Below are 18,681 nucleotides of genomic sequence, written 5' to 3' on the forward strand. Positions count from 1 at the left end.
TCTAAGGTAGTTGTTAGATGATTTATGTAGTGCTATTTATATTTCATCAGAAAATTACTTCCTGGTGTGTATGGCTATAGAGTCCATGATGGACACTGTCCTCTCATGTCTTCATTGTATCTTAGAATGAAATATTCAGTGTTTTAATTGAAAATATGTATCATTTTGGCAGAACATGCTAATTCCTGGATGCTGCTCAGGGTATTACTCTGAGGGAATACCCTGAATACCCTGGGTATATAGGGAGGGAATACCCTGTAGCTACATACAGAGGTTTGTCCTCACTGCTTGAGCTGTTTCTGTGGCTTAGCTGAAGGTATAGTGTCTGCAGCCCTCCAGAGCTTTGACTGAGTGTGCAAAGCAGGCCCAGGAATTAATTCTGACTCTCTTAGACTCTCCTATCAATGGGCTGCTCAGTAAACATTTTGATTTTTGTTGGCAGGCTGTTAAGGAACGAAATAGTGGGCTCAAAATCCTGATGAAGGTGAGGAAAGCAAGTAGAGTAAAGTACATACCCTAGACCTCAAGAGAGCAGGTTTTGGGCTTGTGCAGGGAGCTGATAGGTGAGACACAAAGGAAGGCAGTTCTGAAGAGTAAATCTGCTGCAGAAGGCTGCCAAGTTTTGAAGGACAGCATTCTCTGAGTACAAGAATGGTATGTCCTGGAATGTGAATAGACGTAACAGGAGACTGACCCCACTGTCTGAAAGTGAACTTCTGGCTGAGCTGAGCTGCAAAGGCAGCATACAGGAGGTGAAAGCAGGGACAGGCTGCAGAGGAAGAATGTACATCCATTGTCCAAACATTTAGGGATGGCATCAGAAAAGTCCAAGCACACCTGGAACTGAGGGACAAGAAAAAAAAAGGGACATCAAGGACCCCTCGGAAAAACTTCCAGTGCTTTAGCAGTACAGGAATAAACAAGAAAAATGTGGACCTGTGCTGAATGGACTGGGCAGATTAGTAGCAGGCAACACAGATGATGCTGAGATGCTTGAGTTCTTCACTTCAGTCAGTCTATGTCTTCAAAAAGTCTATGCCAGTCTATGACAGTCAATGTCCTCAAAAAGAGAGTTCAAGGAGGAGAATGACAAGCAATGGCTGAGGACAAAATCAAGCATCTCTTGAGAAATCTTGACCCAAGTCAAGTGTTTGGGATAAGATGAGCTGCATTGAGAGTGGTGAGGACATTGAGCAGCATCATAGTAAGGTTGCTCTCTATAATCTTCAAAAGGTTTTTGAGATGAGAGGTAAACTATGATGACCAAAGAAAGGAAAATACTGGATTCATGCTCAGAAAGGATAAGAATAGTGATCTAAAGCACTACAGGTTGGTAAACCTCACACTGCTCTGTGAGAAAATTACAGAATGAGTCCTCTTAAAGCACATTTTTGGGCACATAAAAGAAAAAGGTGATGGGGGGTAGCCAGCATGAACTAAAACCCAGTAATTGTGCTTGACCAGCCTATTTCTGTGATGATGATATTGGATGCATCAATGAGGCAAAGCTGTGCGTGTCTTTTGCCTCACCCTAAGCAAGACTTTCAACTTAGTCTCCCCGAGCACTCTTCCATCCATTTTGAGTTGTCATGTTTTGACAGATGGGCTGCTGGGTGGGCAAGAAAGTGATTGTGTTATTTGGCTCAAAGTGTTTAATGGCTCATGTGTTATCTGGAGACAAGAGTTCCTCAGGGCATTGTATGTAACCATGCTGTCTAATGTCCTTGGCAAGGACCTAGAGTAGGAGATGGAGTGCCCTCTCATAAAGATGTCACCAGCCCTCCTAGTTGTACTTCTTAATCCCTAGTTTATCAGGGAATGAAGCTCTGAAGCTAAAAGCCAACTTTTGCATTTTCTTTGTTTATCCTCGTGGTGGTTAAACTGCATGGTGCTATGCATCCCTTGATCGTATCTTGGGTACTGTTTCTGCAAATAATTATATACCAAATTCACATCTGCTTCTCCTTTTGAAAATCCTTGGTGGTGCCCATGGTGGCCCATTGAACTTCTGCACAGACTGGGGTTCATGTTAGAAATTCTGGTCAGAGCAAACAGCATCTGGTGCAGTGGGGGAGCACTGAGAGCATCCCAGCATGCCAGTTTGATAAGAGCAGATTTTAACTAATTAAAAGTCTGAGAGCAGATTTTCTGGAGGTTTTGTGTCAGTTGCTCCTACCTGACAACAGTTATGCTGTGAGTATTGAGCCAGAAGTTGTCATTCCTTAAGTCTGGCTGCTCTTCTATGATTTTCATGTTTCTTTAATTTGTAAGTATTTAGAAAGAGCTGACTGTTCTTTGTAAACAAAGGAGATAGCCCAGCTGTCTAGATGTTAAGAGTAATGTATTAACTATTGTGAATATAACAGTTCTCTAGGTTTAAGGTGATGACAATTCAATTTCAGGTCTTGTAAAAATAATGCTATTGTTAAGATACTGGTAAATGTGCAACCTTTTTGTGTGTGAGAATTGATTCAATCTCAAAGGGCTTACAACATCCCTGATATCTTTGCTAGCAGTGTTCAAAGCTTACTGTGTAAAATGGCTTTTGTGAGCCTTCGTGCAAGTTTATAGGAATGAAAAACTACAGAAAAGACACTAGCTAGATGCCAGCTTACATTCCCTTATGAAGTATGTTTTGCTATTGATATGTTATATATATTGATATGTGTATAACCCTAAGAGAGGCAGTGCTGCAGTTGTTCTTGAACTGGGATATTTCTAGTGCTCTTAAAGGTAAGGTAGGATTATTCCTGCTATCTTAGTGTTAAGATACTGTTTTGGAAACTGCTTTTGAGGGAAGTGGAGGCAGTTAGTTTTTTGTTAGTAAATTGATTAAAAAGGGGTGTAAGGAGTACAGACTTACAGAAAGGATGGAAATGCATGCCACAGCTTCTATGCATGGACTGCTCTCCCAGGTTATTGTCATTTAGTTTATCAGATATGTAACTCTGTTTTTTGGCTGTTCTGACAGACTAAGGAGAAATGGACTTTTCTAAGAGCACAGACCTTAGAGCACAGACATGTTTGCTGAGGAACTGTGGTGGCTCCAGACTACTTGTGCTACTTGGCCCTCTACAAGATCACAGCAAGGGGTTGGCTGCAGTAACTCAAACCTCATTGTCTGACTGCCTGCAGTCGCATGTGAAGGGAAATGATATTTCATGGGGATGACAGTAAGGAGCTACTAAGAGCCTCATAAGAAAGGACCTTTCTGTGCTCTGCAGCACAGTTCACCCAATAATATATTTACTGGTATAATAAATCTTAGCAGTGACTTCTGGTTTTCAAGATCTGTTCCCAAGTGAAAGAAGGCTAGTTTAGGACTTCGTTGAAAGAGGAAAAACTGAAATCTCTCAACCTACCTTTTTATTCCTTCTAACTTGATAGATAAAGATGACCTTGTCACCTCTTACTGTGTCCTTGTTCTGTATTATCTGTACAGCAGGTTTCACAAGTTTTTTCTTGTGAACTTCCTCTTGTCTTTTTCACAGTAAACTTTAATCATGGAACATTTAAATATGTCATGGGAAACCTTGCATTTAGGAATAGAACTATTAAAATTTGCATGTTATCAACTTAGATGATCATGGAGTAGAATATTTTAAATAGTAGAGTTATTAGCATGTGCTTAAATTTGTAAATGCCTGATACATGAGGATGTTAAGAAAGGATACAGTGGAAAGGGAATACCTCATCTCAGTTTAAAGATACTCAGTTAACCCTGGTGCAACTGTATATCATTAAGCAGAGAGCTGAACCGTATTCTTCAGGTGGGTGTTGTTAATGTTGCAAGGTAAATTCATGTTCGTTAGATGGCTGGATAAAATACAATGTCTAACATACGGTTGGTAGTAATCTCAAAATATTCAGTGCAGATTGTTGACCTAGTGTGTGACAACAGTCATGTACTGTGTGTACTGAAAGATTGCTGCTTTGTCAGGAAAAAAACAATGGATTAAGGATGAGTACAATAGACAGTGGAAGACTACAGCTAAAGCTTTTATAACTTTTGTTTGGTAGTGAAATATATATTGTAAAGATATATGTGTAATGCTTCTGAAGCAGGTCTTTCCTTTTGGCAGATATTTTTTATTATTATTCTTGAAGTACAGGATAAAGTTTCATTAAAAAGGTGAGAATTGTGTTAGAAGGATACATCGGCTACCCAAGTAGGAGAATCCATGTTAGTACCTAAGGCAATACTTTCTAGGAATAGTTTAACTGAAATGATTAATTGATACAAATGGTTAACATGTAAATATTGATCCACATGAATTAATAGTTCTTATTGACAGAATTGTTCAATACAGTAATATCTCTAGATGAAATGTCTGTAAGAGGTGGCAACTTTAAATTCTTCTGGGTTTCAGTAGGGGACAGTCAGCCATGTCTTGCATCCATTTGGGATGATTTGAGGAGGTTTTATAATGTCCATGTAGCTGGTCTGATTCTCTTTCTGCAGAGAAGAATGTTTCCTATTACTTCACTCTCTGAGTCCTTTGGTGATGACTGCTGAGCTCAGTAGGAAAAAGAGGCCATGCAGATCAGGGTTGTCTCATCTCTTAGCTGAGTGAAAACCAAGCAACCTCCATACACAGTGTCCTTCATTCTTACTGCATGGTGGGAGAGGCACCTGTGGAATGTACCTTTTACATCACACATTTACTGAGGCTGAAGGAAGAATATTACATTCAGGTTTGCACAGAGCTCCTGAAATAGCTGCCAGCTGTACACTTATGATTGCATTCCAGGGGATTCGTTGTTCTCTCTTCAAAAGTATTTTTCCCTTTTCTATCGATCCTAGTAAATAGACTTCTAAGATTTGCAGTGTACCTTGAAGGCAGGTGTTATTCATATTTAATTTCTCTCCATCACAGCTGTTTCTTGTAATGTATTTTATTAGCTTAAGTGTGTACACATTGTTGGAATATGAATTTACCAAATATTGGTGGTAGCATGAGAACTTGCTCCAAAAGAAATTAATAGATAATTGCTGTGGTTAAAAAACAAACCTAACTAGATAGTATTCTTCAACATATGGTTTTGCTTCTGGTTAATTAGCAGTTTCTACTGCAATTAGAAAACAATATGCTGTTTATGAGAACAAAAGAGTATAGTTTTAATGCTTTTCTTTGCTGTTCATATAGGCTCATCTTTGAACAAAGAGAGCATGCTAAAATTCTTGTGGTCACAAGAGACTGGAAAGCTGATATTTTAAAAGTGCAAAACTGAGTCTTAAACACAAAACTCCTCTCAAGAGAAATACACACTAGTGTAGATAAGAAAATCCAGAACAGTATTTGATGGCCTGTTTGAGTCCCATATTGCTGATTAAACACAATACATGGGCCTTTTTTACTTGTGTTCTGGCAGAGCCTTGTACACCTTCTCTTTGTAATGCCTTTCTGTCCTACTGCAGGATCTTAAGCATAACTCAGGTTAACTTGGCACGTTCAGCAGTTTCCTGTTTTGAAAGGTGTCCGTCAGTTTCCTGGCTGGGAGAGCGTCCCCTTCTTTGAGATTCCTGAAGGTTTACAAATGTTTGAACACCATGTGGCCTTCTAAAAAATCCTGTTGTTTCTGGTGCTCTCTGGTGTAGGAAACTAGGGAGCCATCCTGTCCAAGGAATGGAACAGAACAAGATGACCTCTGAAAGTGTTGATGTTCAACAGTTCAAAAGCTCAGTCTTTAGGGTTTACTAGGCTTCTGGTGGACTCTTCCTTGTTTACTATACCAGCTCCCCATGGTTTGGGATAACACTGGAAAACTGAAAGAGAAATGTGTGTGCTAAGCCTTCCAGTGGGTTCAGATCTGCGTGGGCACAGCAAAGCATGATGAGGTGCATTTAGGTGGAGACCAGAAGGACGTGGAGCAGCATGGCATGGGTGTTGCTGGAGCTGACAAACCTCAGAACGAGGGGCACAGGAGAGCACAGGGCTCACACAGCTTGGGCCTGGCCTGTCTCCTTGGCACAGATCCACTGCTGTGCTCTGAAAGCAGAGGCAGCAGTGCTGGGGTATGCTGTGTTCTGAGCCTGTAAGTCTGTCAGGGTCCAGCAAACCTTGTGAAGAGCCAGTGTCGGCAGGCAACTGCCTGTGTTTCATTTGTCTGCAAACTGAATGGGCAGCCCACTGCTAGCTAAGAGTTAACCACTTTTGTTTTATAGAGTGCCAGGGATGAACATCACCACATAATGGGAAAGAATTGCCAAAAAACAGATGCCCTGACAGTTCATACTGACGTGCTGAGCAACAGCTTTGCAGCTTCAGAGTTTGTTTTTGTCAGCTGTGCTTAATTTCCCTGCTCTCCTCTTTGCTGGATTACAATGCAGGCTGAAGATATGGAACCTGTACCCTGCTGTTACCTTGGCAGCCCCTCAAATTTGTCAGTGAGACTATCCCAGGACTTCCAGCAAAATCTGTCATGCTGTGTGTACCCTTCGTTTCCCAGAGCACAGCTGCCAAACAGTTGTAAATACCATATGTTGCTGTAAGCAGACAGGAAATCTAAGGTCTTAGTTTTGAAGTAAGAGCATTGTATCTTAAATTCAAGTGATATTCCAAAGCTTTTTTTGTCAGGTACTACCCTCACAAGATTAGGTCAAAGTCCAAATCGTTACTTAGAATCTGAATTTTTACCGGGTTTGGAATAATTTACGCTTGTTTCAATCTCCACCTTATGAGTGCCTTAAACTTGTTTTAAAGCTCAGCCGTGTACAGGCAAAGCCTTTCCAGTCTTTAAATCCCATTTACACCTTTAGGGTTTAGAGGATTTAGGTAGTATGTATGACACACACCATCCGGTGGTAAATTTAGTCTGCTAATAAGACAAAGCAAATTAAGCACTGTAAAATTGTGAAAGTTAATTACTAAAACTCTGGACACTCACAGAGGGATTTTTCTTGGTCCAGTATTAAATTCAGAGAATTTAACACCCTATTTAAGTGTAAAGGCACAGTTCTAAAATAAATTATGCAGCATTCCCTGTGAAGTTGTTGCAGTATTTTGTGCAGTAGCATTAATGGCTGTTGCAGTGTCTTGGAAGTATGTATAATTCCAATATCATAGTTCTGAATAGGTGTAAAAATGCTTTTATGGAGTTGAACTCAATAGTTCTAAAATGAGGGTCGCATTGGCTTTCTGTTGCTCAATTTACTTAAGCTTAAACAAACATGGAGCCCTTTTCCCTTTATTGACCTATTTATCCTTAATTGTCCCTCCAGGATAACGTGACCTACTTCAGCCATCTGTAGTTAAGTCTAAATGACTCCTCAAAGTTGTTGTCTTTCTTCAAACAGTCCTCCTAAAAGCAGCTCTGCATGACCTGAAGAAATCACACTGTGTTTTCCATTTAGAAAATTATAACTCTTCCTTAAAAAACCTTATTACACTTAATTTCAAACACTAAAAGAGGATTTGTTAAGCAACAACTTGTTCAAATAATTTTTCTTTTACCTGCAAAAATGCATTAAGGTCACTCTGATTTTAGTTCCATGGTGGGATAAAGCCTCTGAAGTTCTGGGCAGTTAGAACTAGATGATCTTTAAGGTCCCTTTCAACCCAAGTCATTCTATGGTTCTATGAAGTTACCATGAAAAAAGGGCTGCTGGGTACCGTGGAAAGGCAGTAAGTGCATGTGGTACAAGCAGATGCCCAGGCCCAGGCAGATGATGATGCCTGGACACTTTGGTTGTTATTTTTAACATTGGCTACATTCCCTCAGCTTGCCCCTCCAACAGCGTGAGCTTTTTGGAGCAGAAAGAAGGTCAGCATATAAGAGGGAATATAGCCAGCATTACTGTCTTCCAATCAATTGTGTTTCTTTTAAGGAGGAATTGGTAAAAGTGGAAGAGAGGCTGATTTGAGGACCTAAAGAGCACAGGAGATAAAGCGGAAATATAGGGACCAATCAAGGAATATATTGATGCTTTATCTCTGAATCTGAGTGGGGAGATAAAAGAAAAATAGGACTTGTATGCTATATAAATTGGCATAAATATTTTAAAATAAATAAGGTGTGTGTCAATGCTGTTCACATGGCCAAGGAATACAAGCAGTGCTTGAGACACAATTACCTCAAGTAAGTATGTTTGGATTTGTATTTCACAATTTCAAGGCAGCTACTGCTGTGCAGGATTAAAACCTCTGGTTGCTTTGGGACCCAGGCTGGAGGGCAGCTCTGCTGTTTGTCAGCGAGTAGGCATTTGCCTTGTTGAGAGAACATCTCCAATAGTAGCCCATCTTCCTTGCTGGTTCTTGGTCTGCAGGCAGATGCAGTGAGCTGCTGTTGTCATGGTCCTGTGGTGACTGAGGAATTTGCAGATCAGGCATAGGGCTACACATAACCAGTTGTGGCTGTCTGACCTACAGGTGTTGTGAAGTTTGGATGAGACTTCCAAAGTTTTGAATTGTTAATAACCCCTTAGACAAAGCTCTTTGAAGTAGCTCTCATTATTTTTGCTCCTGTTTATCTGGCTTTTAAGGTCTCCTGTCACTGACAGAACATCATGTGTAATTATCTTGCCTTTGCTTATAAAGTGGCAAAAGGCATTTATTTTCATGGTGTCACTCTGCCAAGCTGTATGATTTGGCTCATCTCTGCTGCTTCATGGGCAAATTATAACCACTTGCCTATGATGCCCTTTGCCCGCTTGCTGGGATATCCTAAAATGCAATTTTGGTTATCTGATGGCTCCCCAGTCCTGAGAAAATTGCAATACAGTGTTTTTAGACATGCCTGGGGCATGAACTAATAACAGCTAAGACCAAAAGTAAGCATAATACAAAAGGAAAGAGAGAAGGTTTTCATCAGTGGTAGGTACACTGAGTAAGATTTAGGGAGAGTTAACTGGAATGTCAAGAAATAAGAAAAAAAAGTGCATAGTTCAGGCAGGGAAATGCATCAAATTTCTTATCTGAACCTTCTCTAATAATGAAGCTTTAACAGGTCCAGTTCCAACACAGAAGCTCAGCTTTTAATTTCCTGTGCAGCTTCATCTGTTTCTCTGAAGGGAAGGTAGTAACTATCAAAACCAAAATAAAAAGAAGGTCTAAATGCTTAGGGTTTTTTACTGTGCATTAAAAAAATACGTCTAGTCACAGAATTTCAGTATAGAATTCATTAGATGGCAGACTAGTATGCATGTTGTTGTATTCATAGTGATTTAGTTGTTTGGGGTTTTTTAAGGTGGGGGGGAGGGGGGGGAAGAAGTTTTTATTTTTAAAATCAGGTTTGAAGCCTAAGCATCAATAAGAAGTGGTGCCTCCTTGCTTACAGGTTGTGCTTCTGCTGTGGAGTATCACAGCATCAGCTGTGTTGGGTGAAATGCAGCTGTTAGTGCCAAGAGCTTGATGGATAATAATTTTCACTTGGCATTCAGTGATTTTGGACAAACCACTAGAGGCTGCACTTGTATAACAGCACTTCTGGCTGTCTGATTTTAAATTTCTTCTGCTGGAGTTCATTCTCTTTTCCTATATTTCTTCATGAACAGTGATCAGCCTTAGTTTGAGCTGCATTTTTTTTTTTTTTGCTTTTCCCAGTTACAGTTCATTGAGCTGGCTGAGCCCAATAATCAAATAGAACAAGTTCTTCTACACCAATAGCCTTCTTTCATGCCAAAGCACAGTACAGATGCTCACTAGTGAAACACTGTAAGGAGTAGATGGCACGTTTTTCCCCTGACTCTGGAGATTTGGATACGGAGATAGGTGCTGTGCAGTGACTTCCACACCACCAGGCAGCAGCTTTAAATTCAGCACCTCAGGAAGTTTGAGGTGAGCCTGTTTCTTGGGTCTGCTCTGGATGATTTTTCAATGGGATAGAAGTGATGGACATGTCCTTTCAGCTGTGCTTCCTGCACTAGCTGACTTCCTCAGTGTTTTCAGCTGAGATACAGGTTACAAAATCTAAAGCCAAAACTATATTAATTCTATCTGAAATGATGTCGAAGTTGTTAATCATTGCATTCCTATTTTTGCCCCATATGCAGTGATATGTACCATAAATAGAGTGCACCTGCAATTTCTGGTTTTTCTCATTAATTTTGCTGGAATAAGAACTGATTACTGAAGACTGGTGATACACCTCAGCGGAAAGTGATTCTTGTAGGGATCTGAAGTGAGATGTCACAGATGAGTATCACCACAACATGTCAGGCCCGCTGGTTGAGTGGGAGCCAAAATGTCATGCCAGTTTGCTTTAGGGGCTCAAGAGGTCTGCTAGGTAGCCAAAGAGCTTCATCTGGGTGTTCATGAATGCTACCTTTGTTAGGAACAATTCTGTCCTCAGATTTGTTCAATATTCTTGACCTCAGTCATATATCTACATCTGTGGCGGAATTTGGCACCAAACTGCTATTGGCTAACCAACTGAATGCCATGATAGCAACATACAACTCATACAACTGCATAGACAGACATCTTTTGGAAATACATTTTCATTCTATGTATTTTCTTGGCAGGTGGCTTCTTTGCCACTGATATCTCAATAACAATGCAAACCTCAAATTTTCTGTCGCAAAAATAGAAAATATAAAGTTTGCTAATTTAGAGCAAGTGTAGTTAATAGGAAGCTTTCAGAACACTTGTCTTAGTGCCATAATCACTTCATGATCACATGGTATCATTTAATGAATATAAAATATTATTAATTTCAAGTTCAGAATATAATTTGTAACATTATGTAACTTTATAAAATGCTACTTTTGTAACATGTTGTAAAGGAATATAACATTTTCTATTTGCCACTGTATTCTTCAGTTAAATGCTTTTAAGTACTAATTTAAGTGCAAGTTTTTGAAAACACATTAAGATAGATCTGAAATGGCAGCAGCATTGCAATGTAGTATTCAGCTTAGATACTGTGTTAAAACCTACAGGCTCACCTAGCAATTGAAACTAGGAAGTTCAATGTAAGAACTTATATGTCTGGTTTATAGTTCTTTTTCAGTTCCTGCTATCTCTAAATTGCTTTAGAGAATCTTCTACAGTGAAGCTGGGTATTTTGGGCTATAAAAGCATGCAATATCTGAAGCTTTTGAACTGGATCTTTGTGAAATGTGATATATCATGCTATTTTCATCATTTACTCAAGAAAGCACAAGTGTGCTTTCTTCTCCGTAGAAATGGTGGCTTAAAATGTTAAGTCTTTAATTTTAGTTTTACTTTGGATTATGAGAAAGAACTTGTCATAAGATCAAAATATTTAAAGACCAATTGAGTACAAGATATTTTAAAATTATTAAGCAGCTTTTAAACATTTTGAAATTAGTGGTACATGCCAAATACGATTTTTTTTTTGTTCCTTTTTTAAAGTACCCAGCTGGTGGATTTCTTTTGGAATGAAGTGCATGAATTGGCCGGTTTTGAAACAAAGTAGGCTTTATGATAACAAGCAATCAAGAATTGTAAGAAAATGAAACTGCTATAGGTCTAATTACTGTGTAGTGGCTGGGCACTAGATTTTATTTTCTTTTTTTTTTTCTTTTTTTTTTTTTTTTTGTGTGTGTCAAGTTCATAATCCATTAAATTCTGCTCTAGGAAAAGCTTCATCCTCTGGGACATAGCCAATGATCAAATTGAAGTCTTATCTCTCCTACATAAGGGGTGGAAAGCGAGATGTGCAGCAAGGCTATGCTAGATTTTTCCTGCCCTTTTCCTTGCTGCAAAACCAGCATAAAACTGGTAATGTGAAATGTCACCACAGGGCTTAGCTGAATTTTTTTTCTTTCCCAGTTGCAGTACTGGAGATTTTTATCTTGATTTGTTAATGCTATTAATATCAGATTCTTCACTATATTATCTGACTGTCTTCTAGAGCTTATAAAGGCCACTAAGGAGGTGGTTCTTCTCTGCTTCCATTAATTGCTGGAGCATTCATGGTTTCATTTATTTAATGTGTGAAACTCTGATAATTAAGAAAGAATTCTTGTCTCCCCTTCACCCCCCACGAAATCATTCCTAGCAGCAACTTGAGAGATGGAGAAGTGGTCTTTGAGGTGGCTCAGGTTCAGTCAGTTGATGTGTCTCTGAAAATGTAGAATGCAAAGTTTCTCTTGGGAAACAGTAACCTTGCTCATTAAGTGTCTGATTTCCAATGGCCTTTTCCTCAGCTAAGTGACCAGTGATGAGTGGAAGAGCCAATTCCAAGTCTGTCCTACATAGGTTTACAGTTGCATGCCAAAAGAGATCAGGATTTGTGAGCTGTCCCAGACCTCACATCTTTTGGAGCAGTGTGTGTGTGTCACTGATGGGCATTGATGGTCAGTGACAAGCTGCTGTGGGTGAGGAAGCTTTAAGATAGGGTGGTACCAGAGTTCTGCTCATAGTGCAGATTGCTGCAGAGATTGCCTTGCTGCTCTGCTCAATGCTGTAATTCTTCATGAAATGTTACTGAAGTCCTACTATGGAAATACCTGTTAAGCCCTTGAGAGCAAGAATTTCTGGTCTGTTTGTATGCTGAGATAGTTGAGGTAGGGAACAGTCCTGAGTGCAATGTAGGCCAACTGTTTAATAATGAAGCTGTCAGACTGAAATTCAGTTTTAAATAACTGGGCTTATGTAACCTAAAATGCTGTACAGAATTTCAAACGTGCAAAGGTTTGATATTTTCAAGTCTCTGGGATGAACCCAAAGATTTGCTTTGTTTCATTTGTAGTGGAGATCAATGTATACTAACCACTTTCATACAGCAGTGTAGAAGCAATAGGAAATTATTTGTGTAGCAGTTGTCACCACCCATACCTTGGAGAAATGCAAGGATCTTTCAGATGGTGTTTATGTAATTACTTCCACATACCCCAGAGGGAAGTTTCTTTCCACAGTCCTATGTACTATAAGCTTTCCCACCCTTTCCCCCAAGTACATGAGCTAATAAGTCTTGCAAACAAGACAAAGAGGGGATGTCCCCATAATCTAATGTGAGGAGTCACTAAGTGGAAAATTCAGTTCCTGCTTTACAGTCTGCATGGAAAACTGGCTGCTTGCTGGACAGGTATTTCAACCTCGCTTGTCACCTCCTCCAAATGGTTTTACACTGGCTCTCCAAGACAGAGGGAGGGGACTGAGCAGACTCTGGTGCATTTTCTCATGTCCTCTGTGGCCCTGCTCCTCTTCCTCCACTTTCTACCTTTCTAACCTGGCCTTTGTGAGTTTGCTGGACACATTTCCTGCAGAGCAGGGATAGTTTCTCTGCCTTTCTAAAAATGTTCTGTTCTTTGTTCTGGTGGATAAACAGAAGAACAGTGCTTATCCCGTGATATTCTGGGGCCTTTTTGTTTTGGTTTGGGGGTTTTTTGTGAATGTATTAGCAGGGAAACAAAAGAAGGAAATACTAAATTTGAATTACAAGCTTATATAAATTATATTTCAGAAAGTACACCGGATACAAGTTAATACATTAAAGACAACAAAGTTTGTAAAGGAAATGTTAAGAAGCCTGAATAGGCAGGTGCTTCTATTAAGGTTTTCTAATGTTTCTCACTGTAAGGGTTTGTTCTAGTCATTTACAACTCTGACAAATTTTCTTTCCATTTGTGAGGTGCCACCTGATTTTATAGTGTAAAGTTCAGCCTAAACAGCTGAGTGTTGCCTAAGATGCCAGGGAACAAATCTACCGTGCTTTTCAAACATTGAAACAACTTATTTTTTGAGAAAGTCAAGTGTCTCCTTCCTTTGTTCAAGGACTCAGACTTGGCACTTAGAAGAATGATGGCCTTTGTGTCAAGGAAGTACCTTGAGAAAAATCTGCCTAAATCCCAGGCCACAGTTGCTCAGTAGCTCCTCAAGCCTATTGTCAAAAAAGTCCTGCTTCACCCAGGGGCTGAGCAGGGGCTTCTCTGTGGTTGCAGGATGAGCTGCTCTGGAGCCAGGAAGGCTGTGGTGTGGGATGTGAGTGCCACCTGTTGAGCAGCAGTCAGTGCAGGAAAGCTGCTGGACTCCACAGGCAGGACCACAGCTGGGGGAAGTGTCCACCCAAGGGAAAATGCTGGGAGACTGAGTGGGACATAGGGTGCAGGAGACTCAGGCTGGAGGATGAAGGGACTGTGATATCCAGGAAGGAGTGAGAACTGATGTCATTCGTCCTGACAGTCTAAAATTAAAACTAATTAAAAAAGACTTTTTGAGATGTTCTTGGGACAAGGAAGGATGACTGGGAGAGACAAATGTGGGTGGTGGAGACAAGTTTATTGGAAAGTGATACAGAGGCATGAGAAGATGTGAGCTAAGCTGATGAGTACAATGCAGTGGGAGCAAGGGGAAAAAAGCTAGATGAGCAGGACAGGCTGTGCCCATCAGAACATGCTTCTGCTGAGACACAGAGCACAACCAAAATGCATTCCTCTCAAGCACATGGAGGGGTAGAGGAAAATCAGTATTGGGATAAAATGTAATAAATATGGCTGAGGGAAAGAGGGACAGCTGGCACTCAGTCAAATCAGGAGCCAAAGGAAAATTAAATATGTGCTTGTTTCCAAAGCACATTCATCCTGTGCCCTAAAAGAGAGGAGGGTATTGCAAGATGTCTTGCAACTCCATGTGCAGGTGCGTGTCTGGCAGCAAAGAGAGGTCAGTAGAGCAAGGGTACATTGGCAAACAGACCTGTTTTCAATATTTACTTTTCTTGAATACATGACTTTGTTGTCTTTGTAATGTTCTCAACTTTGTTGTACACAATGTCTTAGTTTGGTTTGTTGCTTCCTGCCTAAGACTTGCTGGAGCTGGATCCCAGAGTCCACAGCCAGGCCTTTGCAACAAGGCACTGTTGTCAAGATAACAAATATTTTTCCCACCCTGATTGATTTGGAACAGGGCATTTAATTTTTTTTTGAGCCGTCTATATTAGTGGAGAGTTCAGGGGTTGAAGTCAGATGCTCAAGACTTTGCCACTGGGTCTCTTCTAGGCAGCAGTGGGAAATCCTGGCTTTTATGTCTGAGGTGGCTGATTCATGCAAGCACACAACATATTTGATCCTGTGGAAAAAGAAGGTTGGCTGAAGACCTCTTTTGGGCTATCTTAGAGATGTGCTTTTCTTTAATTAATTCTTCCACTTAAGTAAGCCTTGTCTTTTTATTTCTCTAGGATAATGATACTAAGCTCTGCTTACTGTCATTTGTTGAGGCAGGTGATTAACTGTGTGGAGTTGCCATGTAGATAATTTCTGGGGTCCCAGCTGAGCCTGTATTTTCCTATGCTCCTAGAGAGAAATCCTGTCAATGCTGTTTCAGAGGCTTTAATTTTATTCATATTGCACTGAAATTTCAGTAGTTTCTTGAAATACGATACAGATGTTTCATTTAGGCACTCTGAGATTATGCTTCCTTTGAGGAAGTATGGAGAAATTTCAGGGCTCCTGGGAACTTCTACAGAGCAGGGAAAATGGCTCTTACAAGTCTTAATACGTTTCAAAATCCACACTAACTCCTGTGGGAACAGCTGTAGCACCTTTTTGACTCCATTCATCCACGTTAAGGCTGTGTACCTAAGGAGTTTGTTTTGCTACCTGATTATCATGGCGCAGGGTTGCTATTATAATTCTATTTTGCTCAGTCACTAAAGGTTAAAATTGTGAGAACTTTAAATGGGGAACAGGAAGAGGCTAAACTCAGTCTGAATCTCTCTCCTCCTCTCGCCCTTTAAATAAAGAAAAAGAAGAGGGGAAACTTCAGTAAGTCATGGAAATTTACTGTAGTGGGAAGCATATTGCTAATATAAAGCCTTGTTTGTGTGCAAGGGTTGTCAGGCTTACAAGGCAAGTGCTCAGATGTTGTTTATCAGTGTTGTCCTAACCCAGAGGCGAGAGTTAAGTAATGTGCACTGAATGTGGGCAATGAGGATCATTTCTAATATTCTGCTGTGCTAAAAGGACTGCTTAGCTTCTTCTGAAAGAAAGGAAGGACTCCTTTGCATTTTTTATGATTATTCATGTTTCCCACTAAATATGATGTCTGTAAATTTGAAAGATACTGCATTCTGTCAAAGAGAGGGAATAAACTGTGAGTCATGTTTAGATTTGTAATTTTGAAGAGTACCTTAAGATGACACATCTGGGTACCTGTGTTCTTCATCCTCCTAAACATCCTCTTATCATTATGCTACTGATATAATCTTATAAAGCAAAGCTGATGTTTCCATGATTCAGCAATCGTGAGTAAAGAATCCTGACATTCTGCTGTGTTGATTTTTATTTTTTCTTTTAAGGTATTATAATAACAAATTGATGCACAGTATTTCTAAATATCACACAGTGCTACAGCAGGCCTTGCAATGAATTATCAGGACTAAAAATACAGCACATATATTGAAAAATAACCAAATATATGAGAAAACAATGAAGCTGAGCCTGTCTGCCTTGTATTTGCCTGCTGTTTCCATTTTGTCTGCGATTGGCTGGGGAGGGCTGCTGCTGGCATTGCACAATTGGCTTAGATGGGGAATTACAAAACAGGAGCATATCCCTTGGTCAGGGCTCGGTAGCACATGCAGCTGAGCACAGGCAAAAGAGAAAGGTCACCCGTACGCCAGGATTTGAGCAGAATCTCTCTCACAGATGTTTCCATTCCAGAGAAGCGCGTCTGAGCTCGTTGTTCTCATCTATGATTTGGAGTGTTTAAAAGCCGTAAGGGTTTTTTGTTTCAGTGAATGTAAAAATGCACCTAGGAAGAAGTTCACGACCTGGAGGCATATGAGAATTTCAGATGTGTGGAGCAATATGATGGAGTGATCAGAAGGATCTGTGTTTTTCAGGAGTTTTCAATATCAGTGAGGAGGAAGACAATTCAAACAGAAGGTTAAAAGCAGATGCAAAAGGAAAACGACTTTATTGTGATCCTGAAATTATAATGAAAACATCATGAGGAAGGGATTTATATCAGCACCAAACAGTGGAGAATCAAACAGTCTTATTTTCCTCTGAAATAATCTCTGTGCAAGAAATGTAAATATTATCTTCTGTGAAAAAGAAGCATTCATTATTTGAATACATTTTGAAACTCTGTGAAATGCATATGGGACTGCTGCATCTTTGCAATGGTGTATAGTATATCTTTATTTAAGACACTTAAATGAAGAAGATTCTACACAAAAAGGTCAAGCTACTTTTTTTTTTCCTTAAAAACCTGTTTTTTAACTGCTTTTCTGTGTGAGGGAACCAGGAGTTACATTTGTGTTTTTAACTTAACTTTCCTGTTTTCTTATTTCTTCCTCCAAACTTAGTTTACGAGATGCTGGAATTGGATTTATTCTTGTCATAGATCGCAGACAGGACAAATGGACCTCCGTGAAAGCTTCCATCCTGAGGATAGCAGTGAGTACTGTTTTAAATTACCTCTTTAGAAAGATTTTTCTGTGTTGAACCTTGATCTGACATGTGGAAAAACATAATTCTTTTTTTCTTCAACTCTATGTCGGCTAATAGATGATACTGAAGGCATCCAGCAGGTCTTTTGTATCCCAGCTGACTGGACAGAGCATCATGTGTCTGTGATGTGCTTTTAATGAAGGACATCTCCTGCATTTAATGCAGGACATTTTCCCAAGTATGCACTTGGAGAGAGTGTGTGTGCTTGTGAATGTGTGCAGCATGCAGCTCTCCCAGGTGGGAGCTAATGTTTGCATGGACACTCCATGCATCCCTGAGAGTTTAGGTCCACTTTTCAGTATTCAAGCGAGCTTCCCTTTTACAAAGACATGAGGGTGAGGGCCTGGTTGAGTTTACCACTGTTGAAAGGAATTCACATGGAAAAACTGTTCTTGCGATGTTTGATTTAAAACAGGTTACTTGTAAACGAGAAAATTTTACATGCTTTCTGTGGTCGATCAACAGTACATGCTGTTCACTTTCAGTCTCCCAGTCTCCCTTTCAATTAATAGTTTTAAAATTGGAAAAAGAAGCTTAATAGAGGATTGCCTATTTTTTTTTTTTTTTGCAGAAGTAGGGAAAGACAGATTCATGTTTATCATGTGCTTATTCTACTGATGGTTTGCTTGTTTTTTTAGTTTTTGGTTGGTTGGTTGGTTGGTTGGCTTTTCTTTTCCCTTATTGTCCTTGCTTGAATTGTTAGTCTCAACAGTCTTTCCAGTAAGGGCTGAAAAACAAAGCTGTAAGTATCTTCTAGTTTTTAATGGCTGAAAACTTTTGACTCTGTAAGATAAAAGTCAAATAAAAACAGTAAATGTCATTTTTGTGTAGCCTAATTATAGCTGAAGAATTTTTTGTTTGTCATAAGTTAAAAGATATTTCTTTAAAGGTAGTAAGTTACTCCCACTATATGATGTTTTGTGAATGAATATATAGTGATATAATATTCCCACAATACAAGTTTTTACATAATAATTACGTTAAGAATGTTAAAATATTGAAAATACATTGAAATATTAGCAAAATCTGCTTTTGCAGCTCCTCTTGAAATTTTGAGATGCAGCATTGAGCAAATTCCAAAAGTGAAAACTGAAAGCAGCATAATTTAGGATGATTAAAGAAAAAGGACTCTGTCTCTGGAGGTTTTGAATCTCTTTCAAAATTCACTGCTGTAGTTTCTGTTCAAGGGCAGATAAGTGTTGCACAGATGATGGTCCTTTTATTTGCATAATTGGGGTTTTAAGGGTTAGGGAGCAACTACAGACAAGTTGCTTATAGCCATGATGATAACATTTATGGTAATGTTCCTCCAGTGTGTGTTG

General features: G+C 39.6%; 1 protein-coding gene across 12 annotated transcripts in view; it reads left to right on the forward strand.

Annotated features, from left to right (window-relative positions):
• Positions 1-18,681, forward strand: part of MCF2L (MCF.2 cell line derived transforming sequence like) — a 144,224-nt gene that overhangs the window by 86,803 nt on the left and 38,740 nt on the right. For 10 of the 12 annotated variants that reach the window (XR_014850194.1, XM_085053237.1, XM_085053150.1 and 7 more), the window contains exon 4: positions 17,215-17,305. Coding sequence is in view for 9 of the 12 variants with exons in the window: in XM_085053237.1 (XP_084909363.1) it covers positions 17,215-17,305 (91 nt within the window). In the remaining 3 variants the exon portion in view is untranslated. Of the gene's footprint in view, positions 1-14,967; positions 14,988-16,486; positions 17,088-17,214; positions 17,306-18,681 lie in introns of those variants that run through there. The other 2 variants (XM_085053219.1, XM_085053214.1) reach the window with 2 other exon arrangements.

The sequence above is a fragment of the Lichenostomus cassidix genome, chromosome 1 (assembly GCF_008360975.1).
Source record: "Lichenostomus cassidix isolate B80296 chromosome 1, HeHo_3.0, whole genome shotgun sequence".
NCBI lineage: Eukaryota > Metazoa > Chordata > Aves > Passeriformes > Meliphagidae > Lichenostomus > Lichenostomus cassidix.